We start from the raw sequence: 18,987 nt of genomic DNA on the forward strand, positions 1-18,987 counted from the left end.
GCTACTTTTTCTTTTAAACAATCACATAACTGAGAAAACTTTCCTTAAATCTGAAATGGGACAGCGGATATGAGAATGTTCTTAGGTTTGGTTTACTGTTTAGAAGCTAGTGAGTCTTCTGGTATTTATGGGAGTGCTGTAGGGTTATGTTAATGCTGTGGGCTTGAGGAATGCTGTCATAAGCCACAAAAGGAAATTCTGTCTGAAATCATTCTCCAGGTATGAGTGTAGTGTTGTTATGGTGGTTGTGTTTTCTGTAAGTTATGTACAAACTTCACTGTGTTTTTTCCTTTTATTTGTGTGTGTGCGTGTGTGTGTCTATCAGTGTGTATCTCAACCAGTTGTAAACCTGGAAGACATATTCTAAATCAGTATAACCATGGCATGTCTGTTTATGTAAGGAAAAAAAAAGTAATTGTCAATTAAATATAGTGGCACATTGTGAACTCATTTTTAATATGTATACCCTTATCTTAGTGGAGTCAAACTGATAGAAGTACCTCTATCAAGAAGGTTGAAAAATTGGAGGTAATCTCTGTCCATTTAAACTAATATGTTCAGACATTCATACACTGGCCTACTAATTAAAAAAGAAAGGCCAACTTTCACACAGAGTCATCTAGAGGTTTGTAAAATGAAACCCCATGACAAACTTACCTGCTATGTATTAGGCTCAACTGGTTTCCAGCTCCTTCCCTTGATTCTGTACTCTCTTAGAGCTTTGAGGCTGAGACATTTCCACTGTTTATCCATATTTCCTTCCTTCGCTCCTCTGGGCCTGTACTATAAGCATGATAGGCTGCTGTGATTTTGCTGTAGGAAATAAAAGGGATTTAGTATTCAAAGCTGGTAAACGTCTTTATCCATAGGCAAAGATTTGGTACTAGAAAGAGAGACGATTACGTACATTTGATGTTGATGACTTAAGTTTCCTGTAGAATATTGTATTTTCCTTACTTCTTCTTCTTCTTTTAAACAAACCAAACAGATATTCCTGGAGGACCTCTGAATGGAAAGAATGCCAAGTCTCTCTCCTCCTCGAGCAGCAAGACCCCCACTGGCATATGACGGGACCCGTTTGTGGAGGTGGGATCCAGACCCGGGAGGTGTACTGTGCCCAGAGCACACCAGCATCCACGGCACAGAGGGCCAAGGAAGGTAGGCAGCCAGTTCTGGGGACAGATTCTGCTGCTGATTGGAAGGGAAATCAACACCAGCACCATCTTCTCATATTCTCCTTGATATAATGGACCGTCAGCATTCACAAATTTAATGTTTTGTTGACTCTTTACAAGACATCCGTAAGTTCTGTTGCTTGAAGTAGTTTCGAATAGTCAAAATAGTACTGCTAATAATATCAGTCTCAAAGGATTGTTGTGAAACTTAAATGAGAAAATATACCTAAGATCTCTAGTAGAAATGACTGCTACAGGCTAAGGTGCTGGTACGCTGGAGTGAGTCAGTTGATGAAGAGTTAGTAGCATTCTTTTTTTTTTTTCTATAAGAGAAGTTTTTTGTGAATTTGTGAGTGTGGGAAATTCTACAGACATTTCACTTTCAGATATCAAGGATCCATTCATTTATTGCCAGGTTTTAGATAATACGAAACTAAGAAGGAGGAAAAGGAGGAGGAAAAACAACTTTCTCCGTGGTATGCTCTGTATTAGGCGTGTATAATACAATCCATTTGTTTCAGAGTTTAGGATAGTGATAACATATAAGGACTGAAAAACTGGCCCAGATTTATTTAAGTCAATGGATTGAAAAGCTAAGAGTGTGCAGTAATGCTTCCACTCTAGAAAAATGTATGGCCTCTTCCAGGCGCATTGGGGAACCCAACAGTGCCCTCTGTAGAAGTGGTCAAGGTGAGAATGTTTCCTTGAGTGTGCGTGTACATTCTCTGCTGTAGGACTTGGTTAGAGAGAGAAGATGTGAGATTTCTTATTGTAGAAATACATCCATTTCATCCTGTAAAGCTGTTCATACCAGGTGCCTTTTTTTGTGTGTGTGACATGGCCTCTCATCATTTCAGAGGCCATGACCATAGCCTTGGATGATTCAGCTCATGACTCATAGAAGGATCATCTTTACAGATACCTTAGCATTTGCTTCAACAATTGAAGTTACAGTGTCAAATTTATAGGGCTAGAGTTATTTAAAAATTAGTAGTTAAATTTTCTTCCTTCTCTAATGTCACCCTTGGAAAGTGACAATTTACACACTTTCTCTTCCAGCATAGAACATGACTGTGTTTACTCCTCTGAATTTGGAAGAACGAATTTAGATAAAAAGCTTCAGATTATTCTTTCAGACCTTGGTGATCTTTCTCTTCTACTTTCTCCTTCTTCCCTTTTACTGTGGTCTACAGTACTAGGATCTTCAGGGGTCAACACATACATAAGAATTTTGTAGAATTGATATACTATGATCAATTTTAAGCTTCAACATTTAATCTTCTATTGACATCTTCATCTTCCTAAAGTTTCTTTAGTAAAAATAGCTTTCTTATCGATCACCTATTTCTATAGTGTTTTCAACCTTAATCATTCCAGCTTTCTTAATGGAAACATGCTGGGCAGGAAATTTGTAATTAGGAGGAAAGTGGAAGGATGGTGTTCTAGCATTGGAAGCCGTATGCTACATGTTGGGGGATGTTAAATAGAGGAGGGGTGTTAAGTGCAGATTTAGCAGCCTATTAAGCCCTGGTACAGTGTGCTTCAAGCATCTAAAAAAGAGGAAAAATATCTTAGGCCAAGGCATACTTCCAAATTAATACTTTGGTACACATGGAAACAGAAAGCCCTTAGAAAGCCTAAGCCTGGTAACCCAGTTCTCAGTGGGGGCACTTAGATGTGGGGACAAGATACATACACATGGATGTATATAACGCAACAACGTACTCTTGTAGAAATTTGAATACAGTAGTCAAACTATTGCTGCATTGGAAAATACAGAACAGCCACATTGCATTAAAGGCATGGTAAAGATTACTACTTATCTTTGTAATCATTACAAAGGTTTGATTTTGCTCTTGTTTGGAAGTGAACCAGAAAGGTTATTTAGCCATTACTTTCCTTTCTTATAAATGCTTTAATTTCCTGCTGTTATTATTTATGGATATACCTTGACAAATCTGGCAACATGAAAATGTCTTCTTGGCTCAAGTCAAATTGTTCAAGAGAACAATTGGATTGCAGTTATAAGGGACCAAAGAGTGTTTGCCCAATTAAAGAGGCAGAGTTTAAATATTTCTAACCTTTCTGCTAATGCAGTAACAAAGGCCAAAATTGATGACATTTTTTGCATTTCAGTTTTTATAAAGAACCGCTTTTTTGTTTTGGGTTTTTAAAATTATTGTTAGATTTGGAAGGGAGAGGGGATTTTAAGAGCATTGATTTTGGAAACTCTTTTCTCAGTCATAATTGACTTTTCCACAAGGTTAAGTTTTCCTTTGGCTCCAGGATACTCTGTTCACTCTCTGAAGTGGAATTGCTTGACTTTTATTCCTTGAAAATCCCACCATCCACTGTGAATTAATTACTCTGCATTCCAAGAACCTGATCTTAGAGGAACCCACAGTCTTAGGGAAAAAATTAGGTTAATTTCCATGGATCTCTCATGAAATAAAATGTAATAGACTATCTAGATACCAGAATAAAAACAACAACAACAAAACCCAGAAAAGAGTGCTAATTCTCTCCCAAGGGCCTCAGAGTCTCCTGCTGGATGCTGAGGATGAATGGGACTTCCGTGCAGTTCTGTTGCCAACTTATTCTTGTTGCTAGCCAATTCTCCATTTGACCTCGATTCAGGGTGTTTGTCGGAATAGTATAATAACATCTATGGCATATTTACCTGGTTCTGCTGTTCACTGTCCATGTGGTGTTTTAACTGCAGCCAAAATAATGCTATAATAATCAATATGAGAAGTGTTACTAGTAATAGTAGACAGGCCAATAGATTATGAATGAAAATGTAGCAGAGTATTTATGATTTTGTTTACCAGTTATTGTTGTAGAGAGAATTGTATTTCTCTTTTATAGTTCAGAAGCACCAGCAAGAATGATGCTAACCTATAAATCTAAAAGCTTGGATTTGGTGAGGCCATTTTCTTCTTGCCCTTTGGTCAGGTGAAATTAAAACCACTCAGCCTGCATTCAAGGGATATTTCTCAGATGGTAAAACATTGAAAGAAGGGATGCACTTTCAAAAATCTAATAAAGACAGGGAAAAATTTATTCCGTTCGTGACAGTGTGGCCTAGAGATTGGCATATCAACAAATGTGGGATGAAATGGCTTAGAGATGCAGTGTATTTATATGGTGAAGAAAACAAAACAAAACAAAAACCTAAAAACTAAGTAAAAAATTGGGAAAAGATATTGGTGTGGTGACAGTTAAGCAGCATGTTTTAAATTCAGTATTTGGCATTAAATGGACACAGCTACTTTAGAATGCACACCATTTAGCTTTGAATTGTTAATTGTGTTAGTTAACCACTCCACACCAGTAAGCTAGTTCTTGAAAGTCCTATGTCTCTATAATGCTGGGCCCAGAGTTGGCATTAAGACAGTACTTGATAAGATAAGGGAACATGTCCTAGTTTTAAATATGTTCGTTTGGTGAGTAAAAAGTGGATGACCATCACACATAACTTTTTTTTTCAAAAATAATTTGTTATGTGCTAGCTATATCTTAGGGTCTGTCCTAGTCACTGGAATTGTAAAGATGCCTCATTAATACAGTCTTTTAATTGTGACAGCAATTGTACTAACAATTATGCTATAATGTCTTAGGTAATGTGTCTTCAGTAGTGTGTTACATTTTATATATGTACATACGTTTGTAATATATAGGCCATATATATATGTATGACATAGTTAAAACCATTTAATGATGCCTGAGAGTAATCTTCATAATGGAGATAATGCTTCAAGAGAGTTTGGAGGATCAACATGAAAGCATGTTCTAAGTGGAGACAGGGAGAACATATGGAAATAAACGGAGATGTTTATATTCAGTGGTGGCATGTGAAGTGGTATGAGAGGAGCATAGGAAATAAGGAAGTTAAATAACACTTAAAAACTAGTCTCTAAGAAGGAAATAAGGAAGTTAAATAACATGTAAAAGCTAATCTCTAAGAAGGATGTTACATAGTGATTAAAGGATCAATCCAAGAAGAATATGTAACAATTATAAATGTATATGCAGGCAACATAGGACCACCTGAATACATAAAGCAAACATTAACAGACATAAAGGGAGAAATTGACAGTAACACAATAATAGTAAGGGACTGTAACATCCCAATTACATCAATGGACAGATCATCCAGACAGAAAATCAGTAAGGAAACACAGGCCTTAAACAATACATTAGACCAATGGACTTAATAGTTATTAATAGATATATACAGCATGCAATCCAAAAGCAGCAGAATAAACATTCTTTTCAAGTGCACATGGAGCACTTTCCAGGATAGATCACATGCTAGGCTATAAAACAAGTCTCATTAAATTAAAGAACATTGAAAGCATATCAAGCTTCTTTTCTGACTGCAAAGCTATGACTCTATAAATCACCTACAAGAAAAAAAAATTCAAAAAACATAAACACATGGAAGCTAAACAATATGCTACTAAACAGCCACTGAAGAAATCAAAGAAGAAATCAAAAATACCTGGAAACAAATGAAAACAAACAAACAAACAAAAACCCAATGATCTGAAATCTATGGGACACAGCAAAAGCAGTTCTTAGAGGGAAGTTTGTGGCAATACAAGCCTACCTCAGGAAATAAAAATCTCAAATGAACAACCTAGCCTTATACCTAAAAGAACTAGAAAAAGAAGGAAAAACAAAACCCAAAGTTAGTAGCAGGAAAGAAATTATAAATATCAGAACAGAAATAAATGAAATACAGACTAAAAAAATATATATATATATATAAAGATAAATGAAACTAAGAGCTGGTTCTTTGAAAAGATAAACAAAATTGATAAACCCTTATACAGCTTCATCAGGACAAAAAAGGAGATGACCCAAATCAATAAATCAAAAAGGAAAAAGGAAAAAATGAAACTGACACCACAGGAATACAAAAGATCATAAGTGATTACTCTGAACAACTATGTCAATAAAATACACAACCTAGAAGAAGTGGACAAATCCCTAGAAATGTACAGTCCCCAAGACTGAACCAGGAAGAAATGGAAAATATGAACAGATCAATTACCAGTAATGAAATTGAATCAGTAATTTTTAAAAATCCCTACAAACAAAAGTCCAGGACCAGATGGCTTCACAGGTATATTCTGCCAAACACTTAGAGAAGAGTTAACACTCATCCTTCTCAAAATACTCTAAAAAATTCAGAAGGAAGTAATGCTTCTGAACTCATTGTGTGAGACCAACATCACCCTGATGCCAAAACCAAAGACACTACAAAAAAAAAAAAAATTATGGGCCAGTATACTGATGAACATAGATGCACATATCCTCAACAAAATTATAGCAGTTCGAATTCAACACTACATTAACCACATTTGTGGTTCAATATCCACAAATCAATTAATATGATAAACTACATTAATAGTTCAAAGAATAAAAATCATGATTATCTCAATAGATGCAGAAAAAGCTTTTGAAAAAATTCATCATCCATTTACGATAAAAGTTCTCCACAAAGTAGATACAGAAGGAACATAATAAAGGCTATATATGATAAGTCCACAGCTAACATCATGCTCAGTGGTATGAAAGCATTTCATCTAAGATCAGGAACAAGACAAAGATGCCCACTCTCAACAGTTTTATTCAACATAATATTTGAGGTCCTAGCCACAGCAATCAAACAAGAAAACGAAATAAAAGGAATCCAAATTGGAAAGGAAGAAGTAAACCTATAACTGTTTGCAGTTGATGTGATATTATACATAGAAAATCCTAAGGATAACTTTAAAAAAATCTCTGGAGTTCATCAATGAGTTCAGTAAATTTTTAGTATTCAAAATTAATATACAGAAATCTGTTGCATTTCTATACCCTAACAACAAACTATTGGAAAGAGAAATTAACCAAATAACCCCATTTACGATCACATCAAAAATAATAAAATACCTAGGAATAAACCTAACTAAAGAGGTAAAAGAACTGTACTTGCAAAATTATAAGACACTAATGAAAGAAACTAAAGACAACACAAACATATGGAAAGATGCTCTGTGCTCATGGATTGGAAGAATTGATATTGTTAAAATGACCATAGTACTCAGTGCAATCCCTATTAAAATACTAGTGGCATTTTTCACAGAGGAGATCAAATAATTTAAAATTTTATATGGAAACACAAAAGAATAGCCAAATAATCTTAAGAAAGAAAAACAGAACTGGAGATATCACACTCCCTGAATTCAGACTACAAAGATACAGTCATCAAAATGTAGTATTGGCACAGAAACAGGCACATATATCAATGGAACAGAATTGAGAGCCCAGAAGTAAACCCACACACTTATGGTAAATTAATCTACGACAAAGGAGGCAAGAATATACATTGGAGAAAGGTCAATATCTTCAATAAGTGGTGCTGGGAGAACTGGACAGCTACATATAAAAGAATGAAATTAGAACATTCTCTAACACCATATTCAAAAATAAACTCAAAAGGAATTAAAGACCTAAATGTAAGACTGGAAACCATAAAACTCTTAGAAGAAAATATAAGCAGAACACTCTTTGACATAAATCATAGCAATATTTTTTTGGGGTCTGTCTTCTAAGGCAAAAAATAAAAAAAGCAAAAACAAACAAATGGGATCTAATTAAACTTAAAAGCTTTTGCACAGCAAAGGAAACCATAGATGAAACAAAAAGACAGTGTACTGAATGGGAGAAAATATCTGCAAATGATGTGACCAGTAAGGGGTTAATAACCAAAATATACAAACAGCTCATACAACACAGTATCAAAAAACAAACAACCCAGTTGAAAAGGCAGAAGATCTGAAGAGACGTTTTTTAAAGAAGACATACAGATGGCCAACAGGCACATGGAAAGATGCTCAACATCATTAATCATCAGAGAAATGCAAATCAAAACCACAATGAGATATCACCTCATACCTGTCAGAATGAACATAGTCAAAAAGACCACAAATAACAAATATTGACTAGGATGTAGAGAAAAGGGGACCCTCTTACACTCTTGGTGGGAATGTAAATTGGTGCAACCTCTGGAAAACAGTATTAAGGTTTCTCAAAAAAATAAAAATAGAACTACCATATGATCCAGCAATTTCACTCCTGGGTATATATCTGAAGAAAACAAAAACACTAATTTGAAAACATACATGTGCTCCAATGTTCATAGGGCATTATTTATAATAGTCAATGTATGGAAGCAACCAAAACATCCATCAATTACATGAGTGGATAAAGAAGATGTGGTATATACATATATACAACGGAATACTGCTCAGCCATAAAAAAGAACAAAATTTTTCTATTTGCAACAACACAGATGGATTTGGAGGATATTATGCTTCGTGAAATAAGTCAGACAGATAAAGACAAATACTGCATGATGTTATATGTGAAATCTAAACTATAAAACAAATGGATGAATATAGCAAAACATAAACAGACTCACAGATATAGAGAACAAACTAGTGTTTAACAGTGGGGAGAGAGTAAGGGGGAGGGGCAATATAGGGGTATAGGATTAAAAAGTACAAATGTCAGTGTGCTAAGAGAATTCTCGTGAATGGTCATGTCCTATTTGCAAACTTATTTTGCAAAAACTTATACAAGAACTTTTTGAGATATGAAATAAACTAATTTACCTTATGAACAGATTTCTTAAGGGGCGATTGAAAGAGGTATTCCACCATCATTTGAGGGTGTAGAAATGTCCTTTACCTGTCTTTAGAAATTGGTTTAAAAGTCAATAAGCTCATTTGGGTGTGAGAATAAAGTGTCAGGCAAATAATATGCTTAGAAATTCCCTTAGCATCAACACTTAGAGGAGAAATGAGACTGCTTCAATGGGGTTACAGCATTTTCTCTTGTTTTATAGTAACAGAGAATCACAGATAACTGGATGAAGTAGTCTTTGCTAATTCATAGCAGGATATTGGATGGCAGTTCACATGAGACCAAGAGATAGAAGACTTTTGGCCTGTAATATTTCTGCCTTGGAAACATACTCAATTATTAGGAATATATAGAGTATATACGAATATAATTCAAATATTCTCTCCAAAAGTGTGAAAGCTGATAAAAGTTTAAAAGGAAAGGAACATTAAATACTTAGAGGGGATTAGGTCACCTGGTGTCTAAATTGAGATTAGTTTCTAGTGGTTCTGTTTTATTGCATTTGTGTCTTAGTTTAGTGATTTTTTAAATCAAGTGTAACAGACTTATCTTAGTATGATATAGCAAATGTTTACTGAGTTACTGTACTTAGTGAAAATATTGAAGAGTGCCTACTTTAAGCATTCATTAGATTATCAGGCTGTTCTTGACATTAAAAATTTTTTTTAATTTATCTCAGGGTTTAATTCACATGATTGAAATAAGAGCGGGAGAGAGTTTCCCTTGACAAATGATAGAGGCAGAATATTTGAGGAGAAAGTCTACTATTGAATAGAAGTTACTCCTTGCGGGGGAGAATAAGCTTGTGGAAAAATGGGCCTTCTTTACAACATGTGAGCCCTGCTTGATTTGATCTCCTAAAAAGGAAGAACACATGTTCTTTTTTGTTTAATATGTTATATATTTATTCAGAATTAGCACAACTGAATTGATGATTCAGCACAGTGTACTACTGAAACCAGAGTATGTGGCATCACAGAGGAGGGAGATCGTCAAGAACCTAGAACTAGATGTGAGTTTGGATCTTTCCAGTGGTTTTGCCAGTAACAGTTTAGCTTTTCTAATCCTAAAATTGCGCTAAGACCATACTCCTGTAACAGCACATCACTTTTTGCCTGATATCTGGCCATTCTGATTGTCTTTGTTACTCATTAAGCTGTAAAGCCCTTGAAAGACATGCTGGGGTCCTTCTTTAAATTTCCGAGTGCCAACATCTGTCATGTAAAGGGCAAATTTTTAATGCTGTGGAATTCAAAATGGAAAGCTCTTCAAGTGAGAGTGAAATACTGAGTTTTGTTAATTTTTTTTTTTTTTTTTTTTTTTTTTTTGCTTTTTGGGTAACACAGTGGAAGAAATTGTTTTACTGTTGACAAAACCAAAATGATCTCCTATGTGGAGATCAGCATTCCATGCCAAGGCCAGGTGGTCCAGAGGCCCTGGAATGAAACCATATTAAATAGAAGATATGAGGATCAAGAAGTGATGGAAATGGTCCATCACTTGCAGAAAGATTGAGGAGGAAGGTAAAGGAGAGACAACAAAGACAGTCACTGGGCCAGCTTGGACTGAAACTGTGGCTTTACCCAGTGGTCTTGGCTCACTACGCTAGGTAGTTGATTTTTGAATAATTTTTATAGTTAAATATTGCCCCCTTTGTTGTTCCCCAGAGAAAAGAGATCATGGAAACCACAAATGATTTCAAATTATTTATGTCTATCTGGTTTTGATCTTTAACAGTCTAGGAGGGGAGATGAGACAAACAAATAACTACAGAAATAAGTGCCTTACGAGAAAATAGGAATTTTAGGGAAGGGGAGGCTAAACCAGTGAGATGTGAGGGCGATAGGGTATGTTTGTGAAGAAGAAAGCTTTTACATGGGCCTTAGCAGAAGGGCATGCTTTAGACAGGGGTTCATATGAAGGGGACAGAATCCCAGGTGAAGCAAACCATGTGAGTAAAGACACAGAAGTGGAAAGTCATAGAACATATTTAGAGTAAAACCAGTAATCAAGTTGGACATGGATATGGAGTGGATGAAGGTGAGGGCCATGGATTTAGGGTAGAGACAGAATGCTAGGCTGTGGTCTTTGGCCTTATAATGGTCATGAGATGCTAGGACTTGAAGTATTACCCTCTCTATCCCTGTGCAACACTCTGAGCTCCAACAATACTAAACATTTTTTTTTTTTTAACATTCTAGACCTTTGGAGCTAGTCTCTGTCTGACCACTGACCATGATCCTAAGGTTTCCCTCATTCCCCTTCACCCTCATGAACTTCTCCCTAGCTCTGACCTATCACCTGGATAACCTCTACTTCTTAGAAATTGTTTCCTCTGGGAATCCTTTGAGATGACATAGGCTTTCTGCTCCCCAGTCACGTTATTTCACTGCGTTGTAATTGCACTGCTTGTGTGCGCTGTTAACCAGGCTACTGTGCAAGGTCTGTGATGTTGGGGACCTCGTCTGTGTTGTTCACTGTTATTTTCCCAGCATTTAGCACAGTATCTGGTAAATAAAAGGTACTTGAACTGAATTCAAGCGTTGCCGCTTCTCATGTTTCTTTCACCACCTTTGTCTTTCTTTCTCTTGGCCAATGCTCTACAAGGACGTGGTTCTCAGTCCATTTTCAGACTTGGATAAAACAGCATATTGTAGTGCCTGGGATCTGGCCTCTTGAGTAGTAGCTGAGGAGCCGGTAGTTCAACCTGGGAGATACAACCTGAAAGGGTAGGAGACTTAGCTCCGTGAGGAGTGAAACGTCACTCAAGGGAAACATGATTTAGGAGGGAGCCAGGCTATTCCCAGTGCACTGTATATTATTCCAATATCTTCTTTTTAATCCTTCCAGAGAAATCCAGTTTTCCAAATACACAAATCTGGCCTATATACCTTTGTGTTTTATTGTATTGGGTTGGCCAAAAAGTTCATTCAGGTTTTTTTGTACCATCTTCTGGAAAAACCCAAATGAACTTTTTGGCCAACCCAATAAAACAGTAGCCAGCAAAACACATTGCATAGCATTGCTTCATATTTTCCTTGCTTTACTCCTGGTGTTTTTTCCCCTGTCACTGCCTCCTTGCCTTGCAACTTGCAAAGAAAGTGGGTTTTTTTTGGGCTGTGCCCTGTGGCATGTGGGGTCTTAGTTCCCCGACCAGGGATTGAACCCATGCACCCTGCAGTGGAAGCACCTAGTCCTATCCACTGGACTGCCAGGGAATTCCCAGATAAAATATTAACACCTTAATTCTCATCATAAGCTCTACTTTCTAGAGGGCTCAGCGACAACAAAACTCAATGAGTATTGAAAGAAAGAATGAGAGATGCTATTTTTTTTTTTTTTTTTTGCGGTACGCAGGCCTCTCACTGTTATGGCATCTCCCGTTGCGGAGCACAGGCTCCGGACGCGCAGGCTCAGCGGCCATGGCTTACAGGCCCAGCCGCTCTGTGGCATGTGGGATCCTCCCGGACCGGGGCACGAAGCCGTGTCCCCTGCATCGGCAGGCGGACTCTCAACCACTGCGCCACCAGGGAAGCCCGAGAGATGCTATTTTTAAGGATTTATAATGATAATCTAGATGAGACATAGTATGAGCCTGAAGGATGGTGGCAGCTGTAAAAGCTCTTCTTTTTCTCTTTCATTTTCCTTCTCTTTTTTTCCTCTCTCAACCTCATTTTCCTTCCTCTTCTTTTATGTATCATTCAGTTTTTTTTTTTTTTCATTTCTTCCTGTTCCTCATCCTTTCCCTCTTCTTTTCATCTGGCATAAATCTTGAGAACAACATTGTCAGTACCTGTGGTCGACTTCACAGCAGTCAGTACATCGTCCAGCAAAAGGAGGAAGAGCTCAGTATGTATTTCTTGAACAAATGAATTCAAACCCCTGCATCTAGTCTTACCATTCAGTTTCAGGCATTTCTTTTCACATTGAAACAGCTCTTCTCTTCTTTGCGATCGTTCACATACACCTGCACTTCATTAGTGAAGAGTTAAGTTCTTTTCAGAGTCGAAGATTGCATTTGGAAAAAGTCTGCTGAGACTAGTGCATTTACAATCTTTAGTTGGCTGTCTCACTAAACTTCGTTTTGTCAACTGGGTTAGATTTTTCTCCAACACCAGGCCAAGACGTAATGAGGTTCCTCTTGGCAGTGCAATTTCTGAAACAAAGTTATCCCTTCCAAATCTATTTCTCCAGCCTTGTTGAATATGTGAATGCAAGTAGGACATAGAAGAAATATCCACTTATTGTCCAGCTCTTCCTGCAGGAAAGTTTCACAACTTTCTCACCTATTTATTTTAGTCATTAGCATTTTTCCATGCTCTAGTTTGAACTTCACACCGAGTTCTGTCCTCAAGAGGGAAGAGTCACTTAATAAGATCTCTGTGTGTTTAAGAATGGCTGAATTACTCTTTGTGTCTTCTGGCCATTTTCTCAATGGAGAGAAGACTCAATTTCCATGTCAAGGAACTTCCCTGGTGGAGCAATAGTTAAGAATTTGCCTGCCAGTGCAGGGGACACGGATTCGATCCCTGGTCTGGGAAGATCCTACATGCTGTGGAGCAACTAAGCCCAGGCACCACAACTACTGAGCCCTCAAGCCACAACTACTGAAGCCCATGCGCCTGGAGTCCGTGTTCTGCAACAAGAGCAGACAGTGCAATGAGAAGCCTGTGCACCGCAGCAAAGAGTAGCCCCCGCTCGCTGCAACTAGAGAGAGCCTGTGCACAGCAACGAAGACCCAACGCAGCCATAAATAAATAAATAGATAGATAAATAAATAAATAAGACACTTTGCTTTAAAAAAAAAATTTCCATGTCAAGAGAAAAGCTGAAAAAGCAGCCGAATTGTGATACCTCTTCTAATTTTAAGATTCTCTGTGTCTCCATGTGGAATATAATTGTAGTTCATTTTATTCTTTCAAGGTCTGCTTTTCTAAGACTTTGATTTTATTTCAAACTGTTGATGAAATGTACCTGAGTTGTCCCAATTCTTTTAGGCTTGAAGCTCAGTACTGAAACCAGATATTTCTTTTTGAATAAGCTGTAGCATTTTAAATGCAGTGTTCCCACATTGTAATTTTTATTGTCCTGCCCAGCCCCATATCAGATTTTTTTCCCAGGGTTCCAAACTTCAGGATATTGACTCTCCTGCTGCCAAATGTTCATGCTGAAAACCTGGGCAATATCCTTGGCATTTCACTGTCATTCACCTCTTTGCCCACTTTCAGTCTGTCACCAAATTTTGTTAGTTCTGTTATTGAACCAAAACTTGGATCCACTCGCCCACATGCGGTAAAGCCAATCTACTGATGCTGGGTTGTGGTGAAGGAAAGTGCAGCGTTTATTGTAAGGCGCTGTACGGGGTATCTGGGACAGCTAGCGCTCAAAAAGTCTGAACTCCTCTATGGCTTTCAGCAAAGCATTTTTAAAGACGAGGTGAGTGAGGGGTGTCCCAGGGCATGTGATCAGCGTGTGCATAACTCTCCAATTGGTTGATGATGAGGTAACAGGGCAGTGACACAGGGGTTCACGGTATCAATCCTCAGGTGCCAGTAGGCCTGGGGACTATGTGCTCATGGTCATCAAGTAGTTAATTTGGTGGGGTTTTAGCATCTGTAAAGCAACTCAGGAAACATGCATCAGATACTATTATCTAGGTATTCCACAGAGGAGCTAAAGCAGAGGATAAGGGGGACGGGACTGTTCTGGGAAGCCCCACGGGGTCCTGCTTGGTTACAGCTCTACTATTTTTTTGTTTGTTTGTTTATTCTATTTATTTCTATCTCCCTTCTAACATTATTTCTCATTTGAACTACTGTAATAGTTTCCTGACTTATTTCCCTCCTTCTACTCTTACTCCCATATAAATAGAGTGTTGCCTATTTAATGTGGTTTAGCACATGGTCTCTGCAGACACACTACCTCTGTCCACATTCTCACTCTGTCACTTACAAGCTGTGTGGGGATGATGATCATTCCTAGCTCATGAACACACACCCTTACACATCACTTACAACAGAGCCTTATACAATAAGCACTGAATAACTATGAGCTATTATTATTTTTCTTTTCCACACTCAGCTGAAGCAACTTGACAAGAAAGCTTAGCTGAGTCTATCGCTCCCGTGCAAAATGACTTCGGTGACTCCCTCTGAATTAAAACTTCATAACATCTCTCACATAGCCATGTATGATCTGGCTCTAGCATACCTCTCCAGCCTCGACACCCTCCCTTCCACTCATTCTTTTCCAGCCACATGGTGTGGCATTGAGCAAGTTAGTTGACCTTTCTGTGCTTGAGTTTCCATCTTGTGACTAGAGGCTAGTCACCTAGGCAGCAAAGAACAGAAGAATCATGGACCCAGATCTTAAACATCTTGATTCAGAGCTGATACTCTCGCACAGTACGTTTAAGAGACTAGTCATTGTGTGCCTGTTTCAATGAAGAAGAATGAGGGAAGGGGGAATCCCCTGGCTAAGCAGCCATTTTCTAGCAATGGCTGCACACTTTGGAAGAGAAACACAGATCTTTGAGGGGCAGCTCGCTGTCTCTGCCACCGGTGTTCTTTTCTATTAATCAATTACCCCTGTATTAATTTCCTATTGATGCTGTAATAAACTTAATGACTTAAGACAACACAAATTGACGATCTAACAGTTCTGGAGGTCGGAAGTGTGCAGTGGGTCTCACTGGGCTAAAATCAAGATGTGAGCAGAGCCGTCTTCCTTCTGGGGGCTCTAAGGGGCAATCCATCCCTCACTTTCCCCAGCTTCGGGAGGCCCCCCTTATTTCTCGTCTCGTGACTCCTTCCTCTGTCTTCAGAGCTACCTGGCAACATCTTCAGATGTCTTTCTATAACCTTCATTCCTCCCTCATCCACTTATAAGGATCCTTGGGATCACGTCGGTCCCACCTGGATAATCTAGAATAATCTCTCCATCTCAAAGTCAGTTTATGAGGAATCTCAATTCTACACCAACTTAATTCCCCTTTGCCATGTAACATAATGTATCACAGGTAGTAGGGAGTAAGATATAGACATTATTCTGCCCGCTCAAACCCTTTCTCTACCGAGAAATAAACCAACACTTGCGGTTTACTAAAATTAAACAAGAGGGTGGTCCTTGTGAATATATGGGTATGTAGTATGATGTTAGGGGGTACAGAGGTCCAGTTAGCTTATAATTAAGCATTTAGGTGCTGAAGTTGGGATTGCCATGTTTGACCACCACCTCCCCTGTTTCCTACCTATATAATGTTGGATGGGTCACATAGCCTCTCTAAGCCTTCAGTCTTCTCCTCTGTAAGATGGAGATAACACAGGACTTCCCTGGTGGCCCGGTGGTTAAGAATCTGTGCTTCCAATGCAGGGGGTGAGGGTTCGATCCCTGGTCAGGAAACGAAGACCCCACGTGCCGTGTGGCACAGCTAAAAAATAAATACATGAATAAAAATAAAATAAAATGGAGATGACAGTGGAGTTGTCAGGAGAAAATGAGGTGATCCATATTTAAAGGAGAAAAAAATCGTAGCCCAGTACCTGATATATACTGAGCACTCAATAAGTACAAAGTGTTATTTGTTCTTTTTCGGAGAGTAAGAGCTTTGCTTTCTTGTCTATTCGCACATTTATCGGGGCCCTGCCGTTGGTGGCACAGTGTATCAAATATTAGAGATGGAGAGATGCACAAATCAACCTTGACTATCAGGAGGTCAAAGCCAATTCGGAGAAACATAAAAATGAATTATGTAGGTATAATATAAAGAACATTATATTCTCAAGGTGTGTAAAAAGTATTTTTCAAATGCAAGGTTAAAAAGCAAGCAACCCAGAAGAGGAGAGGAGTACGTCTTTTAAAGTTTCTATTAAAATGCAGATAGTTCAGCTTCTTCATCTGAAGAATGAGGAAATTAGAATATGATCCAACAGCAGAGTTTCTTTCGCTAATAAGATTATGTGATCAGTTCTCTCTGGGAAGGGCGTGACTCAGGCACTGGCCAGATACTTCACTGCCCTGCATCTGATACTTCACTGCCCTGCATCTGATACTTCGCTGCCCTGCATCTGGTATGATGTGTATAGGAAAGGTCACTCCTGAAGCTCCGTGTAGGTTAATATCTTCTTGAGATTAGTCAGTCACCAAGAACATGGCACTAATCTGTGAGTTCTCTACGAGTGCCTTCAGAATCGACTGCTAACAGATTTGGTACTTCCCTAGAAATTGGGAGGTGGGTATGTAAACATCCCATTCAAAGCATCCCAGTTGACTTTAATGGATGAAGTCCACAGACCATGACTTAAGCACCAGTTTGACACAGAAAAAGCAGCAGATGTGCGAATTTTAGAATGGTATAATAAATAGAACATATAACAAAAGTTTTGACTTTTTCAGAATGTTCCCCAGGGCTGTTCAGTTACTTAATTGAAATGACCAGTCATAAAATGACTCTCCAGGATTTCTTAGTATGTAAACAGAGAATTGAAAGACAAACAGTTCTAAAGAAATTGTGCAAAGTCATTGTAGCAAGAGCTATTAGTAAGCTCAAATGTGAATAGCTGACACACACATCTCAAGAAGAGTAAAGGGTCTCAGATATTATTCTACTTGCCAGAAAACATGTTTGCCTGCAATCTTTTCATAGATACTGGCAGAAGACATCAGACCCCTTGGTCAGAGACAAAGGGCATTTGTTACTCACAGCCATGTCAGTTGCCAGAATGTCATCATTGGTACTGGTTTCAGGAGCCCCAGTTCCCATAGTGCAACACACAGGGGCCTGTGATGCCTGCACGCATAGTGAGTTGTGTAAGGGGAGAGAGACATTGAGCTTTAGAGACCCCAGTCCTTCATAATGGGCTAGAAGCAAACCTGTACAACCTTTGCCCTAGAGGGTGACTTTATCCTTCTCCTCCAAGGCTGTTCGCTCTACAAACATACTTTAAAAAATAGTCTGGAACAAAATCTGTCATTATCTCTGATCACAAGATATGCAGAAATATGACAGATCCATGGAGAAACTCTCGCTACAAAACAACAACACACATGCATACACATTGGTTAATATATCCCTTACAACGAAAAATGTAACAAATTGTATATAGTGAGTGATCTGCTGGTTTTCTGATTATAATCAAGACCTAGTATCTCCACTATATGAAACCATAGAATGCCCCATGCTCTCCAAAATCTTTGATTGGCTAAAAGCAACCTCATTTTACAGTATCCTATCTTGCGGTGTTAGTTCATAAAAGGCAATTATTACAGTAAAAACACACACAGTCAACAGATACTTCTATTTAGAAAATGTCCTCTCTATTTTGAAAATTACAGCATCCAGACTTCTTGGAAATGTGTTCTGTTTCCCTGAATCAAACAGAAACTGTAAAAGTATTGGGCTATTGATGTGCACCTTTATCCAGCAAGCTCTAAGAAGAATTTATTAAGGGTAGAGAAACAAATATGTAACAGATTGGCTTCTCCTGCAGAAGTTTTTGAGATGTGAAATTTTAAATGATTCTGCCAAATTGTTGGTTGGTAGAGCTAATATTTTGGAAATTCTACTCCAGACAATGAAAGGTTTGTACGTATAACTTGCTACCTATTAATCTCAAGGTAACAAACTTTAAAAAAAATAAAAGATTTTATTGTGGGCATTTTCAGATGTACATGAAATTGAGATAATAGTTATTACACTTTGATAAAATGGAATTATGTGGAAAGAAATACTGAACTGAGAATGAAGTAAACAGAATTCTAATTCTGTCTGTACCACTGATGATGATACTTAGCCTTAGGCAGAGGGGTTACTCAATTCTGGCTTCAATTTATCCTTTTATAAATGAAAGATGATAGAATGTATTCATTCTCACCTCATAGGTATATTAAATACTAGTGGGAAATACAAATGAAAAAAGTTAGTTACATTCTGAAGAAAATTTGTTTATATGTAATTATCTTTTTCTAGTTACCTGTATAGTCTCCTTTCCCTGAAATAGAATTGATTGGAGACACTACAGGTACATCATTTCCCCAAAATTCTACACCTGCAATTTTCTTTTTTCTAGTTAGGACATACTATGAAATTGGTCAGACTCATTTCGTATTCTTTAGA

General features: G+C 37.9%; 1 protein-coding gene across 1 annotated transcript in view; it reads left to right on the plus strand.

The window, feature by feature from the left end:
- Positions 1–18,987, plus strand: part of THSD7B (thrombospondin type 1 domain containing 7B) — a 909,478-nt gene that overhangs the window by 374,609 nt on the left and 515,882 nt on the right. Inside the window, exon 5 of the mRNA XM_049711955.1 lies at positions 989–1,158. Coding sequence (XP_049567912.1) covers positions 989–1,158 — 170 coding nt within the window. The remainder of the gene's footprint in view (positions 1–988; positions 1,159–18,987) is intronic.

The sequence above is a fragment of the Orcinus orca genome, chromosome 7 (genome assembly GCF_937001465.1).
Source record: "Orcinus orca chromosome 7, mOrcOrc1.1, whole genome shotgun sequence".
NCBI lineage: Eukaryota > Metazoa > Chordata > Mammalia > Artiodactyla > Delphinidae > Orcinus > Orcinus orca.